At 63.9% G+C, this 19,928-nt stretch overlaps 3 protein-coding genes across 4 annotated transcripts; all 3 read left to right on the top strand.

The window, feature by feature from the left end:
* Positions 1-4,028: 4,028 nt before the first annotated feature.
* On the top strand, positions 4,029-5,776 carry NDUFA13 (NADH:ubiquinone oxidoreductase subunit A13). The gene is made up of 5 exons (XM_036399684.2): positions 4,029-4,152; positions 4,270-4,348; positions 4,531-4,602; positions 4,978-5,047; positions 5,509-5,776. Exons 1-5 carry the CDS (start codon positions 4,059-4,061, stop codon positions 5,626-5,628), a joined length of 435 nt encoding a protein of 144 aa, XP_036255577.1. The 5' UTR covers positions 4,029-4,058; the 3' UTR covers positions 5,629-5,776.
* Positions 5,777-6,291: 515 nt separating this feature from the next.
* Positions 6,292-11,861, top strand: YJEFN3 (YjeF N-terminal domain containing 3). Of its 2 annotated transcripts, none has more exons than XM_036399185.2 (6): positions 6,292-6,647; positions 8,382-8,490; positions 9,577-9,687; positions 9,775-9,888; positions 10,451-10,604; positions 11,223-11,861. In XM_036399185.2, the coding sequence occupies exons 1-6, from the start codon at positions 6,601-6,603 to the stop codon at positions 11,423-11,425; spliced, it is 738 nt and encodes a 245-aa protein (XP_036255078.1). In that variant the 5' UTR covers positions 6,292-6,600; the 3' UTR covers positions 11,426-11,861. The 2 variants fall into 2 exon arrangements, with proteins under 2 accessions (XP_036255078.1, XP_036255079.1); XM_036399186.2 differs by having other exon boundaries at positions 6,309-6,647; positions 8,378-8,490.
* Positions 11,862-13,016: 1,155 nt separating this feature from the next.
* Positions 13,017-18,693, top strand: CILP2 (cartilage intermediate layer protein 2). Its single transcript, XM_036399179.2, has 8 exons — positions 13,017-13,213; positions 13,604-13,702; positions 14,144-14,416; positions 14,928-15,110; positions 15,224-15,706; positions 15,797-15,905; positions 15,984-16,141; positions 16,224-18,693. Exons 1-8 carry the CDS (start codon positions 13,108-13,110, stop codon positions 18,614-18,616), a joined length of 3,804 nt encoding a protein of 1,267 aa, XP_036255072.2. The 5' UTR covers positions 13,017-13,107; the 3' UTR covers positions 18,617-18,693.
* Positions 18,694-19,928: the final 1,235 nt, after the last annotated feature.

The following is a 19,928-nucleotide window of genomic DNA, read 5'->3' on the forward strand; positions in this document are numbered from 1 at the left end:
TCTTTCTCATCCCGCGAATTTTGGGCCTTCCCGACGTTCCCAGAGACTCCAAAGCAAAACTTTTTGGGAATTTTTTTTCCTTTGGGAGGGTTGGTTGGGTTGGTTTTTTTTTGTTTTGTTTTGTTTTTTTTTTTCCTTCCTTTTCTGTTGTTGTTTTGAGGGATATTATTCCAAAATTTATAGGAATTCCAGAAGCTGATGCAGGCAGGGAGGGTTGGGAGCCATTCCCAATTCCCACCGGGAATTCCGGCCGTTCCCAATCCTTCCCTCCGTGGTTCGAGTTCTTCCAGGCATCCCAAGCATGCTCCTGTATCCATTTGGGATGGAGTTTTCCATTGTTTTTTTGGGAATTCCAGAGGTTCAACCCAAAATCCATCCGGGGGCCAGTTTGGTTTCATTTTTGGTTTCTCATCCTCTTTTTCCTTGGGCTTCTTCCTGAATTCCAGACGAATCCAAGGGGCAGAATTCCAGGCCTTATTCCAGTGAGGAGAATTCTTTGGGAAATTTGGGGAATTTTCTTGGGGAAATTATAAATATATATAATTTAGAGATCTATATATATTAAAGAAAAAAAAATAAGTGTGTGGGGGGAAATTCAGGAAAATCCGGATTTATTTTCTTAGGAATCGCTGAAGCCAAGAATTCCTTCAGGATCATCCCCCTCGGATCCGAGGGACAAAACCCCTCCCTTTTCCCACTTTTCCTGGTATTTCCATATTTAGGGATTTAGTTTAGGAAAAAAAACAACAAAACAACAACAACAGCCTTGTTTTCCAAACTGGGATTTGTTGGATAAAACCCCCGGAATTCCCAGCTGGATGTGGATTTTGGGGTGTTTTCCATAGGGATGTGAAGAGCTCAGATGTGGGAATTGGGTTGGAATTTTGGAATTTGGAGTTTTCTTTTCATTCCAAGCTTGGACTGGGAGATGCCACCCACGTGGAATTCCTTCAATTCCATTGGATTTTATGGAAAAGTTGCCGTTCCTTTCCCACGTGGAATTTTTTGGGGTTGGTTCGGGGGAATTTTCCTCTCCTGGCTTTTTCCTCATGGATGCCAACGTTTGGAAAAAGTTCATTCATTCCCAAAAAAAAAAAAATCCCAACAAAATTCCTCCAGTTAAAATCCAATTTTTTTTTTTTGTTTTTGGGGTTGGGGGGAAACCTGGTTCATTTATTCCCAGAGTTTGGATGATTCCTGAAAAAAACCCCAGGGAATGGAAGAGTCACAGAAGGATTTAATGGGATAAAAACGATGTCAAAACTTTCTGGATCCCAGCAGAATTCCCTTGGAAATTGCAATTTCAGCCAATTTTGGTTTACTAAAATAATCAGGAATGTTGGAATTGAAGGATTTGGAATCCAAAATCCAAACAAGTCTCTGTGTCCCGACTTGCAAATTTTCCATCCCGATTTTTTTTTTTGGATGGATAATTCAGGATAAATCCCTAAGAAAAATTAACTGGGGGATGGGGGGGAAATCCAGCACGGATTGGGGCTGGAAAACCAAAATATTTTATGGGGTGGGGCTGAAACTCCAAATTCCCACCTGGAATGAGGCTCCTGGGATCCAGCCTGGTTCTGACGTGGTTTTTTTCCAGAATGTTCTTGGAATGCTGCTGGGAATTTGGAGGATTTGTTTGATTCCATCAAGGTTTCTGCCAAATCCGGGATCAATCCGGGAAAGATTCCGCGTTGGAACGCCGGGATGGTTTTTCCTTCGCAGTCCCAGTTCCACGCTCCGGTGCGGGGTTTTCGGGATTGGGATGGTTCAGGTTCCAAGCTGTTCCAACTCTTCAATACAGATTTTCCAAACCTCTTCCCAGTCTCCTTTTTCCAGGAAAAAGCCCCACAAAAAATGGGAAAAACGGGGGGGAAATAATCTCGGAGAAAAGGAAAATTCCCATTGTGGAATTCTGCCCTGGAAGGGAAATGTTTGGGAATGGCGGAGGAGGGGGGGATTTGGGAACAAATCCTGGGGTTATTCCTCCTGCTGGATCCCCTTTGGAATTGGGGATTCTCTGACTGGATCCCCTTTGGGATTCCGGAATCCCTGAGATCTCTTGGATCCATTTTGGGATTCCCAAATTCCTGAGGGCTTCTGGATTTCTGGATTCCCTTGAATCTCTTTTAGGATTCCCAGGTCCCCGAGATCTCTTGGATCCCCTTTGGGAATCCCAAACCCTCGAGGCTTTAGGAATTCCCAGATCCCAGAGATCTCCTGGATCCCCTTTGGGATTCCCAAACCCTCGAGGCTTTAGGAATTCCCAGATCCCCGAGATCTCCTGGGTCCCTGGGAACGCCACCCAACCCAACGCCCCCATTCCCGCAGATCCCTCGGGATCCCGGGTCCCTTTTCCCGCCCTTCCCGAGCTTCGCTGCCCGAGCTGCTCCGGGGGGCTCCGGATCCAGGAGGGGTCCCTAAAGCCATAAAATTCCCGCTCGGAGCCGCCGGGATTCTGGGATTTTCTGGGATTTTCTGGGACACCGCGGGGAGCGAGGAAGCGCCGTTGTAATTTAGATTTTAGCAACTTGTGAAATAAAAAGATCCCGGATTTTCATGGGACAATTCCCGCGGTGGAACTGGGGCGGCCGTGTGGTTTTTCTTGGATTTCCTTCCTGACAGTCGGGATTTGGAATTTCACCAAAAAAAAAAAAGGAAAAAAAAAAGGAAAAAAAAAAAAGGGTTGGAATTTTTTTTCTATCCAAGGCTCTTCTTCCTCAGCGTTCCCAGCTTGGAAAGAAGGTGAATTCCTGATTTTTTTATACCCCAGGGATTCCTGTGCCTGCCATTCCTGAGGAAAACAAAGAAAATCCAAAATTCCAGCAGATTCGGGATTGGGGTTTATTCCATGTCTATTTTTATCCTCATTTTGGGATCTTCCTTTACCTCTGGGTTCTCCCCTTTGTTTTTGGGGAAGAATTAGAATTGAATTCCCAAAGTTGAATCCCGGATGGAAAACTGGGAATTCAGGCTGCAGGAAGGGGTGAAATGGAGGAGGAAATTCCGGGAGATTTTTGGGGAAAACCTAAATTTGGCTCATTTCTGCCTCTCCTTTGGAAGGAAGAACAGGGTGGGATTTTTTTCTCTTGGATTTGTTGGGACTCAAAATATTCCAGAACAAATCCCAAAATTTAATAATTCTCACTAATCCCGCCAATGGAAGGATCCAGAATCATTAATTAATCAATAATTAATTGGGGGGGTGGATTGGAATGACAATAAACAGAGAAACTCCTGGATCTGCCTCACATTCCCAGGATTTTGGGGGTGGGGATGGATCTCGTGGATCACCCAGACAGAGCCGGATCTGCTCCTTCCTCTCCCAAGGATTATCCCCCCCAAAAATTGGGAAGACGGGAGAAGGGGAAAAGAAGGCGGCAGAAATCCGGGATTTTTGTGCATTTCCCGTGGAATTTCATGGATGGAGCATCTTCAGAGGCACGTCCCGATGGAGCAAATCCGTAAACCCAGAACCTTCTCCATTCCCACCTGGAATTCCTGCTCCAGCACCCTTGGATCTCACCTGAACATTCCAGGAAAACCCATGGAGCTGTTGGATCGTTTCCCTCTGGAAGGAGAACGGGCCAAGGACATTCCCAGATGGATTTCTCCCCCGTTTCTGGATAAAATCCAAATTCTCAGAGCCTGGGAAGAGCCATGGCCACGTGGGAATGCCATGGAATTGTCCCAGATTCCCATGGAATTGGGTGGGAGGATGATCCCAAGGAATCAGAGGATCCCCTTGGGTGGGAGGATGATCCTGGGGAATCGTTGGATCCCCTTGGGTGGGAGATGATCCCGGGGAATCATTGGATCCCGTTGGGTGGGAGATGATCCCAAGGAATCGTTGGATCCCGTTGGGTGGGAGATGATCCCAAGGAATCGTTGGATCCCCTTAGGTGGGAGATGATCCCGGGGAATTGATGTGGCATTGCCCTTTTAAGCGCGCGTTGCCCCTTTAAGTGGGGTCCCCATCGCTCACGTGGCTGCGTCACGTGAGTTTCCCGCGCGCGGGCAGCCGGCGCGGCCCAGTGACGTCACCGATCCGCGCCGCGATGGCGGCGCCGAAGGTGAAGCAGGACATGGCCCCGCCGGGCGGGTACGGCCCCATCGACTACAAGCGGCACCTCCCGCGCCGCGGCCTCTCAGGTGAGCCCGGGGGTGGCCGCGGAGGCGCCGCCGAGGGGCGGCGGGGGCAGGAGCGGGGCCGTGCGGCCGCTCCGCGCTGAGCGCCCGCCGCTCCCCTCACGGCCCTCCGGCCCTCAGGGTACAGCCTGTTCGCGCTCGGCATCGGGAGCCTCCTGCTCGGATACTACACCCTCGTCAAGTGGAACCGCGAGCGCAGGTGACGCTGCGAGCCCCCCGCGGGCACCCCCGGCCCGATCCCGGGGCTCCTCCCTGCGCTTCTGGCCCCGGGATGGGCTTTTCACACCCGGGACCCCCAGTGCCCCCCGGGACCCCCCAGTGCCCCATTCCCAGTGCTCCCAGTCCCCCCAATTCCCCAGTCCCCCGTTGCTGTCCCTGCAGGCGGTTGCTGATCGAGGAGCTGGAGGCTCGAATCGCGCTGATGCCGCTGCTGCAGGCGGAGTCCGACCGCAGGTACGGGGCTGGGAGCTCCCTTTATGGGATTTGGAATTTACCTTGGATTGGGATCCTCCTTTATGGATTGGGAACTTCCCTTTGGGACTGGGATCCCCTTTTATGGGACTGGGAGCTTCCCTTGGCAGTGGGAACCTCCCTTTATGGAACTGGGAACTTCCATTGATGGGATTGGGGTCCCCCTTTATGGGACTGGGATTCCTCTGTGGGATTGGGAACTTCCCTTTGGGATCGGGATCCACTTTGGGAAATGGGAATTTGGGATGGGGATCCCGTGTATGGGACCAGGGTACCCTGTATGAGATCGGGGTCCCCTTTGGGGTTGGGATCCCCCGTATGGGATCGGGGTTCCTTCCCGTGCCCTGTGTCCCTCAGGACGCTCCGGTTGCTGCGGGAGAACCTGGAGGAGGAGGCCAAGATCATGCGGGACGTTCCGGGCTGGAAGGTTCGGGATTCCCAGGGGAATGGGGGGGGCTGCCCCTCTGGGATCCCATGGGATTTAGCTCCATCCCCATGGATTTGTGTCTGTGGCATCCCCTGGATTTGGCTCCCTCCCATGGATTTGGGATCCCCGGGCACTGGGGCTCACCCCTGGCACTCCGTGTCCCCCCGGTGTCCCCCCGGTGTGGGGCGGTGCTGCCCTCCCCCTGTCAGCTCCAGGGGGAGCTGCCAGGCCCTGACCCGGGCGGAGAATCCCGGGAATTCCTGGCGATTCCTGACACAATTCCCGACAATTCCCAACACAATTCCCAGCAATTCCTGACACAATTCCCAGTGATTCCCAACACAATTCCGGACAATTCCTACTAATTCCCAACACAATTCCCAGCCCAATTCCCGACACAATTCCCGGCACAATTCCCATTCCGATTCCCGCTGATTCCCAGCCCGTTCCCGCTGTTGCAGGTGGGCGAGTCCCGGTTCCACACGGATCGCTGGGTGCCCCCCACGGTGGAGGAGCTCTACTACCTGCGGCCCCCGGCCGAGCAGGAGCGAGAGAAGTTCGGGCTGCAGAACTACGTCTGACACCCCAACCCCCGGCTCCTTCCAGAACTTTCCCCCCTTTTCCTGTCCCTCTCCAGCCTGAGTCCCCATCCCGAGCTTCTTCTGACGCCTGTTCATTAATAATTAATAAATAAATAATGAATAAATAAATAATGAATAAATGAATAAATCCTTTGGGAATTGGAATTGCCCCATGGAATTGGGACCCCCCCCCCTCCGGAAATTGAGATCCCCCCTTTGGATTTGGGATCCCCCCTTTGGATTGGGGATCCCCCCTTTGGATTGGGGATCCCCTCCCTTTGGGATTGGGAACCCCGTGGCTCCCGGACTCCGCTCTCTCCATCTCTCCCTGGAATTCGGCAGCTCCCGGGGGATTTTCCCGGGAATTCGGGCTGGGAATTTGGGATGGAGGGAGGGGCCGTGTCCTTGTCCCCCTCCCCGCCTGCCCCCCGCTCCCGGGACTGCGGATCCCGCGGGAAAAGCCCCGATCTGGGGGGGTTTAACCCCAAAATTCAGCCCGGTTGGAATTCCCGGGTGGGAACCACGGGCAGCATTCCCGGAGCGGGGCCGGGCCGGGAGCGGGGCGGGGGCACCGGAGCCACCTCCCCCCGGGCGGCACCGCCGAGCGCCCCCCGCTCCGGCCGGAGCGTCCTCGGCATTCCCGGGGATCCGGTGGGACCGGAGCGTCCTCGGCATTCCCGGGGGATCCGCTCCGACCGGAGCATCCTCGGCATTCCCGGGGGATCCGGTGGGACCGGAGCATCCTCGGCATTCCCGGGGGATCCGCTCCGACCGGAGCATCCTCGGCATTCCCGGGGATCCGATCCGGCCGGAGCATCCTCGGCATTCCCGGGGATCCGCTCCGACCGGCGGCTCCGCGGAGATTCCAGTGGATCCGGTCCAGCCGCGGACGGAGGCTCCGTGCGGCTCCCGCCGGCTCCGCTCCTGCCGGGGTTCGGTTCCGCCGCCGCCGCCCCGGTGCCGCTCCCCGCCATGAGCTCCGCGCCCTGCCCGTCCCGGGAGCCGCCCCGGTACCTCAGGTGAGCCCGGGGTCCCCCCGAGGAGCCCCCGGCACTCGGGCGGTGCCGCTCAGCGGGGGCTGCCCCGGGACCGCCCCGTTCCCGTTCCCGGGACGCCGCGGGGGCGGGACGGGAGCTCCCCCTGCCCCGGGAGCCGCCCGGGCTCGGAGCCGGCCCCGCGCGCCGCCCGCGCCGCCCCCGGGCGGGGTCCCGGTCCCCACGCGCGTCCCCTGGGCACGGGGAGGGGGGGTCGGTACCCACGGAGCCGCCGTCGCCGGAGCAACCGCATCATCCCGGGTCGGTCTCCATGGCTGCGGCGGGGATGCTCCGGGAGGCGGCGGGAGAGGAGCGCGGGACTCGGGATGGGCACCGGGGACACGCGGCGGGGACGGGCCGTACCGGGAGGGAGGAACGGAACGGGAACGGGGAACGGGACCGGGATGTGGGACTGGGGGTGAAATTGGGATTTGGATCGGGGGCGCAGAGAGGGGACACGGCCGGGATAAAGTGTCGGGATGTGGAGCTGGGATATGGAGCGGGGATGCGGGACCGGGATGCGTTCCGGGGGTGGGGCCGCAGCTCCCGGGGAGCCCCGGCCGTGTCCCCGCCCGGGGCCGGTGCCAGCCCCGCGGAGCCAGCGGGTGTCGCTGCCAGCCCGGGGTGTCCCTGCCAGCCCGGGGTGTCCCTGCCAGCAGCGATTAGGGACAATGTTCCCGGGAATGGCGGCGGACACGTGGCTTTTGTTGGGCGAGGGACAACACAGCTGGGCCCGGCCGCCCCCGCCACCCCCGCTCGGCACGGGAGCGGCTCCGGGCACCGCTCGGGCCCTTCCCGCCCCCTTTCCCCCCGGTTTTCTCCCCAGAGCCCCCGCCTGGGGCTGGGACAGGGCTGGGACAGGGCTGGGACAGGGCTGGGACTCACTAGAGGGCACCAAAGGATCGGGGACAGGGACGGGATGGGAATGCGGGACGGGAATATGGGTTGGGAATGTGGGACGGGATGAAGTTTTCCTGGCAGGTTTATCAGGACAGCCAAGGGATGGGGTGTGGGAATGGGGGAACCAGGAGCTTGCTGGGGCCCTGGGATTTTTTGGGCTCTGCCAGAACACGGCTGGTCCGTGGGGACAGCCTGGACGGGGTGGGAGCACCCTGCGGCCTGGGACCCCAGCCCGGGCCCCCTCAGCTGCTCCCCGGCAGGGCCGGGTTCCCTCCCGGGGCTGCTCTGAGCGGTTCCCGCCCAGCCCGGGGTACGGCGGGGTCTGGATCCGCCCAGCTCCGCTCGGTTCCCCCGGTACCGCCGGGATCCCGGCCCGCCGGGGCTCGCGTTCCCTCCCGGCGGCCGCGGCGGGCGCTGGAGGCGGCCCAGGCCGCTCCGCCCGCGCAGGTGAAGCCAACAGATGTGAGCAATTATTGTCGCGCTGGGCGCTGCCAGCTCCGGGCTCGGCGGCGGCGGAACAACCGCGGCTTTGTTCGCTTTTATGTAACCGGGGAACCGGGGCCGCCGCCAGCTCGGCCGAGCGCCGCTCCCGCCGGGCCCGTGCGGTCACGGTCCCCTCCGTGCGACATCCGTGCGACATCCGTGTGACATCCGTGTGACCTCCGTGCCCGTCCCCACCGCGGTGTCCACCCCGAGCCCCCGGCGCGCTCGCCCCGTGTCCCAAAACCCCGTCCCGGGGGTGGAGCGGGGTCCCGAACCCTCTGGGGGGTGGGGACAGCTCTGTCCCCCTGCCCTGAGCGGGGACTGTCCCCAAGGCAGCCAGGCGGAGGCGGAGGCCATGGAGAAGGAGCTGCTGGAGGATTATCGCTTCGGGCGGCAGCAGCTGATCGAGATCTGGGGACACGCCTGTGCCGTGGCTGTCACCAAGGTGAGCCTGGGGACACCCAGAGGGGCTGGGGACACCCAGAGGGGCTGGGGACACCTCAGAGGGTCTGGGGTCCCCGCCGGGGGTCGGGGCGGGGGCCCTGGGGAGTCCCCGGAGGTGCCCGGGTGTCCCCGAGCCCCGGCGATGTCGCTGCCGCGGGGATGGCCCGAGGCTCGTGCGAAATGTGAGGAGCAGGAGGAGGAGGAGGAGGAGGAGGAGCAGGGGTCCATCAAGGGCAGCTTTGTGCCTGGGGCCCGAGCGCCTCAGCTTTTCCATCGGCCCTTCCCTGCTCCGAGCGCTGCCTGAGGAGCAGGAATGTTTTGGTGCCGGAGCTGTTTCAGCATCCCTGACCCCACCTGGCGCTCGGCATCCTCCTCTTCCTCGGAGCCACCCCAGCTCCGGCTCCCCCAGCTGGCCGCGCTGTCCCCGCGCTGTCCCCGCGCTGTCCCCGGTGCCAGGAGGCGCCGGCAGCGTGGCCAGCGCTGGGCCGGGGCCAGGCCCGGGCTACCGGGGCCGTGTCCCGCTCCGGGCACTCGGGACGTGTCCCAGAGCCAGGATCCGTGAGCAGGAAAAAATCCGTCAGTGGATAAACAGAGGCAGCGTCCCTCCCTCCCTGCCCGAGCCATCCCGGAATGCGCAGCGGGCGGGACCGGGGCGGGGGCGGGGGGGCAGCGTCCTCGGCCCTGCCGGGGCATCCCCCCGGTCCTGCTGAGGGCATCGCCCCGCGGGTACCACGGGCATCGCCCCATCCCACCCAGGGCATCGCCCGAATCCCACCTGGGGCATTGCCTCGATCCCACCCAGAGCACCTTCCTGAGCCCAGCTTGGAATTCCACCACAGGCACTGTCCCCATCCCACCACGGGCACCATCCTCATCCCAGTACGGCCCCTGTTCCGTCCCACTCGAAGAGCCCAAGTCCTCCTTGGATGCCCTGCCGTGCCATGCCAAACCGTGCCAAGCCGTCCCGTGCTATGGATCCCATCCCCATCCTGCTCCTTGTGCCACCTCCATCCCATGCTGGTGCTGTGTGACAGCGCCATCCCCCTGTCCCTGTGTGACGGTGTCCCCGCTGTCCCTGTCCCCGCAGGCGTTCCCGCTGCGCTCTCTGCGGCGCAGGCAGCCCACGCTGCTGGTGGCGTGCGGGCCGGCGCAGAACGGGGCCGTGGGGCTGGTGTGCGCCCGCCACCTGCGCAGCTTTGTGGGTACCTCTGACCCCGCCCTCCTCCTCCTCCTCCTGGCCTTCCTCCCAAGCCCCCCCGGCTCCAGGGCTCCGTTTTTCCCGCAGGATTACGAGCCCACCATCTTCTACCCCAAGCGCTCCCCGGACCCGCTGCACCGCGACTTCACCACGCAGTGCGAGAAGATGGACATCCCCTTCCTGTCCTACCTGCCCACCGAGGTGACCCCAGCCCCAGATCCCCCTGCTTGGCCCCTTCTCCTTCCCCTTTCCCTCTGTGAACCCCCAAATCCCCCAAATCCTCCTGCTTGGCCCCTTCTCCTTCCCTTTTCCCCCTGTGAGCCCCCAAAAGAAAGGAAATTCTCCTTCCCTTTGTCCTTCCCTTGAAATTCCCCTGCTTATCCCCCTCTTCTCTTTCCCCTCCCTGAACCCCAAAATCCCCCCAAATCCCCCCAAACCCCCCGGCTCTCCTTTTCTCCCTCTTTCCCCTCCTTTTCCCCCCTCTCCCCTCCCCATCCCGGCGCTGCTGGGATCCCGGGAATGCCAGAAAATCCAGAAAATCCAGCGGCTGCTGCCCGCAGCCACCGGCTCTGTTATTTTTGGAACCTCACAGCGCTGGGAACGGAGGAATTTGACCCAAAATTCGCCGTCTCGGCTCCGCGGCCCCTCCCTCTCTGCTCCACTTGGGGGGGATTTTTTTTATTTTTTATTTTTTTGGCACCGCCGGGGGTTTGTGCCGTCAAAGGTGACACGGGGACACCACAGATGCCACTGTCGCCTGCAGGTGCAGCTCATCAACGACGCCTACAACGCCGTGGTGGACGCGGTGCTGGGAGCCGAGGGGACGCAGGGGACAGAGGGGACAGAGCCGTGCGCGGCCATCCTGGCCACCCTCAGGCACGTCCGCATCCCCATCGTCAGCCTGGATGTCCCCTCAGGTGCTGCCCGTGTCCTCTCGGGTGTCCCCCGGGGGCTCCCCCTGCCCCTCCAGGTGTCCCCTGTGTCCCCTCAGCACTGCCCGTGTCCCCCCCGGGCCCTCCCGCGCTGCTGTCCCCGTGCCCGTGGCGGTGTCACCCCGGGACCCACCTGTGGTGGCCCTGGCGGGGTTGGGGACATCCGCAGGAAATGACAGAGTGCCCGGCCCAGACATGACGTCACTGGCAGTGGCATTCCCGAACCGCCGCTGGCCAGGCCTGGCATTGTCACCGCCCGTGTCCCCCAGCCCGGCCTGGCCGTGTCACCCACCCCGGGGGGGTCCCCGCGGGGACAAACTCCGCCCGTGTCACCCCTGCCTGTGTCACCCCTGTGCCCTCTCTGCCACCGTCCACGGCAGCACCGGGACCCCCTGAGCCACCCCGTGTGTCCCCAAGGGTGGCATGTGTCCCCTGGGGCCACACCTGTCCTCTGTCCGTGACCCCACCGACCGTTCCGTGTCCCCGGTGTCACTCGTGTCCCCTGTCCGCAGAGAAGGCTGTGTCCCCTGATGTCCCCCCGTCCCCTCTCTGTGTCCCCCTGTCCCCGCTGTCCCCGTGACCGCTGTCCCCTCCCCGGGGCAGGCTGGGTGCCCGGCCCGGTGGGTGGCAGCGGTGACATCAGCCCGGACGTGCTGGTGTCGCTGGCGGCCCCCAAGGAGGTGGCGCGGCGCTTCCGGGGACGGCGACATTTCCTGGCCGGGCGCTTCGTGCCCGAGGAGCTGCGCAGGAAATTCGGGCTCAGCCCCCCCGAGTACCCGGGCAGCGACTGCGTGGTGGCCCTGTGACCCCAAATAAACCCCTGGGACCCCAAATAAACCCCTGTGACCCCAAAAACCCCTGGGACCCCAAATAAACCCCTGGACCCCAAAAACCCCTGGGACCCCAAATAAACCCCTGGACCCCAAAAACCCCTGGGACCCCAAAGAAACCCCTGGGACCCCAAAATCCCCTGGGACCCCAAATAAACCCCTGGGACCCCAAAATCCTCTGGGACCCCAAAGAAACCCTGCTGGTGACCCTGGGACCCCAAAACCCCTGGGACTCCAAAACCCCTGTGACCCCAAATAAATCCCCTGGGACCCCCAAATCCCCTGGGACCCCAAAAAACCTGGTGGGCCCTGGGACCCCAAATAAACCCCTGTGACCCCAAATAAAGCTCTGCTGATGGCCCTGGGACCCCAAATAAAGCTCTGCTGGTGGCCTCGTGACCTCAAAAATAAAGTGGTGGTGGCTCTTGAAATAAAGTGCTGGTGGCCCTGGAACCCCGAACCCCTGGTGGTGGCCCTGCGACCCCGACTTGCAGCACCGGTGCCCCTCAGCGGGGGCTGTTTGGAGGTGGGGACAGGGGGACCTTGGTGGCCTTGGGCTGGGCTGGGGACTTGTCCTGACACTGCAAGGCCTGGCCTGGCCCCAGCAGTGCCACCCCCGCTGCTGGGGACAGAGCTGTCACCACCCCTGCCACCCACCCCGGGGGACAGCGGCACCGCCGGACTCCCACGGGGCTGAAATGCCACCAAAATGTCACCAAAATCCCACAAAGTGTCACCAAAATGTCACCAGAATGCCACCAAAACCCAAGGAAAAGCCCACGGGAACCACCCCCAGGGCACATAGAGGGTGAGGAGCCCCCCCTGGGCACTGTCCCCTCTGTCCCCTCTGTCCCCTCTGTCCCCTCTGTCCCCAGTGCCCCCCTCCGGCCCGGGGGCGCTCGGAGCCGCCGGAATGCCGGGAATGCGCCGGGATTTCCGCGCGCCGGGGCCGCTGATCCCGAACCCCCCGGTGCCCTCTCAGTGCCCCCGGTGCCCCCGGTGCCTCCCAGTCCCCTCCAACCCCTCAGAGCGGCACCGGCTCCTTCTTTTCCCTTTTCCCGTAGTTTTGTTTTCCCCGTGTTTTTATTTCCCCCATAGTTTTTAGTTTTTATTTTGTCCTGTACTTTTATTTTTCCCATACTTTTTAGTTTTTATTTTTCCTGTGTTTTCTAGTTTTTATTTTTCCCGTATTTTTATTTTTCCCGTATTTTTATTTTCTCATATTTTATTTCCCCCTATTTTTATTTTCCACCTAGTTTTTATTTTTCCCATAGTTTCTAGCATTTATTTTTCCTGTATTTTTATTTTTTTTCCCGTAGTTTTCAGGGTTTTTTTTCCCTGTATTTTTATTTTCGCCATATTTTTATTTCCCCCGTATTTTTTCCCACATTTTATTTCCCCCGTGTTTTTATTTGCCCGTATTTTATTTTTCCCGTAGTTTTTATTTTTTATTCCCGAGTATTTTTATTTCCTTTCCCCTCCCTCCCGCCGCATTCCCGGCTCATCCCTCAGCCAATTTTCGCAGCTGGACCCGAACGGCGGCGGCGCTGCCCCGGGCGGGCTCCGCTCCCGATAAAAGCGGGGCCGGCCCCGCCGCGGCCGCACTCGCGCCCGGAGCGGCCCTGGCACGGCTGGCACGGCTGGCACGGCCAGCACCGATGGCACGGGTGGCACGGGTGGCACAGATGGCACGGGTGGCACGGTTGGCACAGCTGCTGGCAGTGCTGGCGGTGCTGGGAGTCTCACATGCTGCCAGGGTGGCAGGTAAGGGATTGGGTTTGGGATTTGGGGTTTGGGGTCAGAGTTTCAGGTTTGGGGTTTGGGAGTTGGGGTTTGGGTTTGGGGTTTGGGTTTGGGGTTTGGAGATTTGGGGTCAGCAGTTTTGGGTCTGGGGTTTGGGAGCTGGGGTTTGGGATTTGGGGATTTTGTGCCACCAGGGTTTTGGGATTCCCGGTGGGAATGAAGGGAGGAAGGGGTGGGGATGAGCTGGTGGCACAGGGAGGTGGCACGGGCTGGTGGGAGGGGGTGAGGGGTGGATGGGGACCAGGGAATTTTGCCCTTCATGGGACTGGAGGGACAGGGATGGGGACAGGGCCAGGGCCAGGGTGGGTCTGGGATCCCGGGAATGTGGCAGTGCCACCCGTGTGTCCCCAGAGCCAATGGAGAACGAATCAGAGCCGGGCAAGGCTGGCACGAGCGGGAAGCCCTGGAAAGCCACACCTGACCTGGAGGAGCTGGACCTGGGCACGGCAGGTGAGGCCACCCCGAGGGCCACCGTGTCCCCTCAGTGTCCCCAGGGGCACTGCCCGCCCCGTGCCACCCCCACGGGACACTGGTGGTGACCACCGTGACATTCCCATGGGGACAGTGCCCACCTCACGCCACCCCGCGCGTGCCCCTCGCTGGTGACCACCCTGCCGTGTCCCCTGGGGTCACCTGTGTCCCCTGTCTGTGTCCCCACAGGGCGGGCTGTGAACCCTGGGGTCACCTGTCCCCTCCCCACCCCGTGTCCCACTCACTGCCCCAGTGGCCATCCCCGCCCCACCAGCCCCTCAGGGGTGGCCTCCATCCCCACCCCCTCTGCCCTCCAGGTCCCCAGGCTGTCCCCAATCATCCCCAGTGATCCCCAAGCTGTCCCCAACCATCCCAAGCTGTCCCCAAGCTGTCCCCAAGCCGTCCCCGCCTCCCCCTCAGGCAAAGGCGCCGCCTGGACCTCGTGGTTCAACATCGACCACCCGGGCGGTGACGGTGACCACGAGAGCCTGGCAGCCATCAGGTTCTACTACGGGGACCGCGTGTGTGCCCGGCCCGTGGCCATCCAGGCACGCAGCACCGAGTGGCACCTGCCCGAGGCCCTGGGACAGGTGGTTCGTGCCAGCCCCGAGCGCGGCTTCCACTGCCTGCACCGCGAGCAGCCGGCGGGCACCGCCTGTGCCAACTACCACGTGCGCTTCCTGTGCCCGCTGGGTGAGCTGGGGGGCACCTGGGGGTACCTGGGGTACCTGGGGGCACACCTGAGCACCTGGGGGGTACCTGGGGTACCTGGGGGCACACCTGGGCACCTGGGGGGTACCTGGGGTACCTGGGGGCACACCTGAGTACCTGGGGGTACCTGGGGTAGCAGGGAGGTACCTGGAGGGCAGCTGGGGGCAGCTGGGGGTACCTGGCACACCTGGGGGCAGCTGGGGGGCAGCTGACACAGCTGTGTGTAACTTCTGTCACAGCTGTCACACTTGTGTCTCACCTCTATCTCGCCTGTCACATCTGTATTTCACCGGGGGCACACCTGGGGCACACCTGGGGCACACCTGGGGCACACCTGGGGCACACCTTCACCTCGCCTGTATCCCACCTCTATTTCATGTTTGTCTCACCTGTGTCCCACCTGGGCTGTGGGACGGGGCGTTTCTTCCCCCTTTAACCCCTTGGCTGCCGTCTCCAGCCCCGTGCGCCCCCAGTCACCCCCAGTATCCCGCAGATCACGTGTACTGGTCGCACTGGTCCCCGTGGAGCCCCTGCTCGCGCAGCGCCTGCGGCACCCGGGGCACGCAGAGCCGCTCCCGGCGCTGCGGCAGCGCCCGCAGCCCGGCCCCGCTCCGGGAGCTCCGGTGCCGCGGCAAAGCCACCGAGCGGCGGCCGTGCAGCGCCGGGCCCTGCCCAGGTACGGACCTGAGCCCGCGGCGACACCCGGCTGTCCCTGGGGGCTGCCGGGGAGGGACACGGCGGTGACCGCACGGCTCACAGTGACCGTTCCCACCGGGAATGTCCCCTCAGAGCCCACCTGGACGGAATGGGGCGCTTGGGGTCCCTGCTCCCGCAGCTGCGGCCGCTCGGGGACGCGCATCCGGCGCCGGAGCTGCCGCACCGCCAAGAACCCGCCGTGTCCCGGCCGCGCCACCGAGGTGCAGAAATGTCGCCCGCCCCCGTGCCCAGGTAACCCCACCGGTGCCCCCTCGGCGGCGCCCCCGCTGCCCACGGGCTCCGAGCCCCCCGCGGGCTGCCCTGGGCACACGCTGCGGGGCACGGTGGTGACAGCGGCCGGGGCGGCACTGCCGGGTGCCCGCGTGTACCTGGAGGGCCGCCCGCCCGTGCTGCTGGCCCGCAGCGATGCCCGGGGCCACTTCATGGCCTCGGGGCTGTGCCCGGGCCCCGCCGCCAACCTCAGCGCCCACCGCGACGGCTTCGCCCCGGGGCTGGCACCCATCGTCACCAACGGCTCGGGCGTGGCCGAGGCGCACCTGAGGCTGCGGCGGCTCGGTGAGAAAGAAGGCGGGGGGCGATTTTGGGGCACCCCTGGGGGCGAGCCGGGGGTGCCCATGGGCTCGCTGCCCCTCTCGCCCTTTGCAGAGAAGCCCTACATGGTGCTGCAGCCCGCGGCCAGGGTGCGGGAGGCCGGGCAGGACGTGACCTTCTGCTGCAAAGCCTCGGGCACCCCCGCGCCCCAAAAATATTACTGGTGAGCTGGCACGGCGGGCTCAGCGGGCACGGGCGGGGGTGGCAGCGTCCCCGCTGAGCCTGTCGCCTGTCCCCGCAGGTACCACAACGGGACGCTGCTGGAGGGGACAGCGGAGCGCAGCAGCGGCCGCCTGGCGCTGCGGGGGCTGGCACCGGAGCAGGCTGGCACCTACCACTGCAAAGCCAGCTCCGAGGCGGGCGCCATCCGCTCGGCGCCCGCACACCTCACCGTGCTGGGTGAGCGCGCACGGGGGGCCCCTCCGGGCTGGCGAGACCCCCGCTGACCCCTCTAATGCCCCCCTCCCCTCCGTGCCCCCAGCCCCGGGCCAGCAGAGCTGCAGGGCGGAGCCCGAGCCCAGCCTGGTGGAGCTGCCCAGCGAGTGCCTGCAGGACGCCAGCAGCTCTCGCTACTACAACGTGGGGCGCTGCCCGGCCTCGCCGTGCCTGGGCGGCCCCGCCGAGCCCTCGGGCTGCGGGGGGGAGTCGGGGCTGTGCTGCGGCGTGCGGAGGATGGAGCTGCGGCAGGTCCCGTGCGCCGGCTCCGTGCTGCCCCTCAAGGTGGTGGCCGAGTGCGGCTGCGGGCCCTGCACACAGCCCCGGGTGCTGGTGCAGGGCCGGGTGACAGCGGCCGACACCGGGGAGCCGCTGCGCTTCGGCCACATCTTCCTCGGGGGCAGGAAGGTGGGCTTCACCGGCTACCAGGGCTCCTTCACCATCGAGGTGCCGCCCGACACGCAGCGCCTGGTCACTCGCTTCGTGGACGGCCAGCAGCGCTTGGTGGATGCCGTCAAGGTGCTGCCCTTCGACCCGCGGGGAGGAGCCGTGTACCAGGAGGTGAAGATGCTGCGCAAGAAGGAGCCGGTGGAGCTGGATGGAGGGCGGAGCAACGCCATCCCCCTGGGCGAAGCCGGCGGCCGGGAGCCCGTCGGGGAGCTGGTGCTGCCGGCCGGAGCCTTCCTGCGGCCGTCCGGGGAGGTTTTCAACGGCACCGTCAAGGCCAGCGTCACCTTCGTGGACCCCAGGGACGTGGGCACGGCCAGCGCCGCCTCCAGCGACCTGAGCTTCGCCAACGCCGAGGGGGAGATCGTGCCCCTGCGCACCTACGGCATGTTCGCCGTGGATTTCCGCGAGGGCAAGAGCGGCGCGGTGCTGCAGGCGGGGCCCGTGCAGGTGAGGATGGACGCGGGGCAGGTGTGGATGGCCGAGCACCTGCAGAAGATGAAGCTGTGGTCCTTGAACCCCGAGAGCGGCCTGTGGGAGGAGGAGGCGGTGCTGCGGCCGGCCGAGGGCGGGCGGAGGAGGAGGAGGGAGGAGAGGACCTTCCTGGTGGGCAACCTGGAGATCCGCGAGCGGCGCCTCTTCAACCTGGACGTGCCCGAGGATCGCCGCTGCTTCGTCAAGGTCAGGGCCTACAGCAACGAGAAGTTCAACCCCTACGAGCAGCTGGAAGGGGTGGTGGTCAGCCTCATCAACCTGGAGCCGCAGCCCGGCTTCCCCAGCAACCCGCGGGCCTGGGGCCGCTTCGACAGCGCCGTCACCGGCCCCAACGGCGCCTGCCTGCCCGCCTTCTGCGACGCCCGGCGCCCCGACGCCTACACGGCCCTGGTGACGGCCACGCTGGGCGGGGAGGAGCTGGAAGCCGTGGCCTCCAGCCCCAAGCTGAACCCCAACGCCGTGGGGGTGGCGCAGCCCTACCTGGGCAAGCTGGGCTACCGCCGCTCGGACCATGAGGACCCGGCGCTGAAGAAGACGGCGTTCCAGATCAACGTGGCCAAACCCGACCCCAACAACGTGGATGAGAGCAACGGCCCCATCTACTCCTACCGGAGCCTGCGGGAGTGCGAGGAGGCGCCGGTCAGCGCCAACCACCTGCGCTTCTACCGCGTGGAGGTGGACAAGTACGAGTACAACGTGGTGCCCTTCAAGGAGAGCGACGTCACCTCCTGGACCGGCGACTACCTGGCGTGGTGGCCCAACCCGCAGGAGTTCCGGGCGTGCTACATCAAGGTGCAGCTGCAGGGGCCGCAGGAGTACATGGTGAGGTCCAGGAACGTCGGGGGCAGCCACCCCCGCACGCGGGGCCAGCTCTACGGGCTGCGGGACAGCCGGAGCGTGCGGGACCCGCTGCTGGACAACACCTCGGGCGCCTGCGTGGAGTTCAAGTGCGGTGGGATGCTCTTCGACCAGAGCCTGGCCGACAGGACCCTGGTGTCCATCGTGCCCCAGGGCAGCTGCCGCCGCACGGCCATCAACGGGCTCCTGCGGGACTACCTGAGCCGCCACCCGCCGCTGGCCGACAACAACCACACCGGGGCCTTCTCCATGCTGGCCCCGCTGGACCCGCTGGGCCACAACTACGGCATCTACACCGTGACGGACCAGAACCCGCGGCTGGCCAAGGAGATCGCCATCGGCCGCTGCTTCGCGGGCACCTCGGACGGCTTCTCGAGGGAGATGAGGGCGGGCGAGGGCACGGCCGTCACCTTCGAGTGCCAGGAGCGGCCGCCGGGCAGGGAGAGCCTCTTCCAGCGCCTGCTGAGCGCCCCGGCCGAGGCGCTGGCTGAGATCCGCAGGGAGATGGGGAGCTCCGAGCTGCGCCGCGCTCCCCCCGAGGTGATGGACTTCGCCTCCGGAGCCCCCTCCGGGCCCGCGGCCACCCGCCGGACCCCCAGCAGCCAGCGGAGACCGGGCCGGCCGCGGGGACAGCCCTGAGTCCCCTCCGTGTCCCCTCCCCGGCTCTGCTTTGTCGCCCCCTTTCCCCGTCGCTTTTGGCCGCGCTCATTTATAACGCCCGGAGGACTGGGGGGACCCGCGGAGCGGGGGACGGGGGGCAGGGGACGGCGGGGACGTGGGGAGGGGGCCCCGCCACCCCCCGGTGCTGTCGCTGCCTCCTCTTGGTGCTCAGCCCCGCGCTGGCGGCCCCGCGGACGGGATGGAAATAAAAGGAATAAAAGAGGGGCTGGGGGCAAACCGGGGCAGGGGCGGGCATGGCAAGGGGGTCCCCGCCCGGTGCTTTGCCCGGTGCCACCGGTGCAGCCCCCGTGTGCCCGCGCCGGGAGCTGGGGGCGCTGCTTTCATCCCTGAATCCCACAAAACCGGGATTTTCTGGGGGGAAACCCCAAGGATAACGCGGATAAAACTCTCTCCCTGCGGTGCCACCCCCACCCGGGGGTCGGTGCCACCCCCGCGGCACCTCGGCCACCGCGCCGGCCCGGATTCGGGCGGATTTGTACACTATTTATTACAAAATATACAATTCTTGTACACCCGCCTGGCTGCTGGGCTTCTCCGGGACGGGGGCCCAGCCCCGCGTGTCTCCGTTGTCCCCAGCCCCTGCCCCCGTTCGGTAGCACCGTCCCGGCCGCTCCTGTTTGCCTTGGGCCGGGCTCGGCCGGGCTGGCGGCAGCGGCGGGGGCTCGGTGCCAGCTCCCCGCGGCCAGCGGGACGTGGCAGCCGGGGCGGGGGCACCCACCGGGACCCCCCCGCTGGCACCGGGGTGTGCCAAGCCAGCGGCCGGGCACCCCCGGCGTGACCCCCGCGGGGAGGGGCAGGGGTGGCTCTGTCCCGCTGCCACCCGGGTGTCCCCAGCGCGGTTATTTTTGGGTGTCCCCCCCTCGCCGCCTCCCGCCGTCCCAGGCGCGGATGCTGTAATGGAACAGGCGGCGTTTATGGGGCCAAACCCGGGACAACATTTCCCTTCTCCAAGCCGCCCTGGCCCCCGCGCGGCATTTTTCCACCCTTTTTTCCACCCTTCTCGCTGGATGCGGCATCAAAGGGGGGCGCGGGGGCCCCCGGGGGGGCTCCTTGGCCCGAGCAGCGGCCAAATCCCGGCCCCGCTGTCCCGGCCCGGTCCCGCCGGGACGCGATCCCAGCGCGGGCGGATGCCGGCACGGCGGGGGGGAGGCGGAGGGAGGAGGCACCTGGAATGCTGAGATTCCATGGCGAGGTGTCGTTCCAGCCCCTCCTTCCCAAAATCTGGCTGCTCCCTGTCCTGGGTTCTCCCTGTCCTCGGTGTTGTTTTTCC

This window comes from Molothrus ater, chromosome 26 (assembly GCF_012460135.2).
Source record: "Molothrus ater isolate BHLD 08-10-18 breed brown headed cowbird chromosome 26, BPBGC_Mater_1.1, whole genome shotgun sequence".
Classification (NCBI taxonomy): domain Eukaryota; kingdom Metazoa; phylum Chordata; class Aves; order Passeriformes; family Icteridae; genus Molothrus; species Molothrus ater.

Coding starts and splice junctions, on each gene's coding strand:
- NDUFA13 (XM_036399684.2), top strand. CDS start 4,059: ATGGCGGCGCCGAAGGTGAAGCAGGACATGGCCCCGCCGGGCGGGTAC. Junction 4,349..4,530: donor AAGTGGAACCGCGAGCGCAG/GTGACGCTGCGA, acceptor CTGTCCCTGCAG/GCGGTTGCTGATCGAGGAGC. Junction 4,603..4,977: donor CAGGCGGAGTCCGACCGCAG/GTACGGGGCTGG, acceptor TGTGTCCCTCAG/GACGCTCCGGTTGCTGCGGG.
- YJEFN3 (XM_036399185.2), top strand. CDS start 6,601: ATGAGCTCCGCGCCCTGCCCGTCCCGGGAGCCGCCCCGGTACCTCAG. Junction 6,648..8,381: donor GAGCCGCCCCGGTACCTCAG/GTGAGCCCGGGG, acceptor TCCCCAAGGCAG/CCAGGCGGAGGCGGAGGCCA. Junction 8,491..9,576: donor GTGCCGTGGCTGTCACCAAG/GTGAGCCTGGGG, acceptor CTGTCCCCGCAG/GCGTTCCCGCTGCGCTCTCT.
- CILP2 (XM_036399179.2), top strand. CDS start 13,108: ATGGCACGGGTGGCACGGGTGGCACAGATGGCACGGGTGGCACGGTTG. Junction 14,417..14,927: donor GCGCTTCCTGTGCCCGCTGG/GTGAGCTGGGGG, acceptor AGTATCCCGCAG/ATCACGTGTACTGGTCGCAC. Junction 15,111..15,223: donor CAGCGCCGGGCCCTGCCCAG/GTACGGACCTGA, acceptor ATGTCCCCTCAG/AGCCCACCTGGACGGAATGG.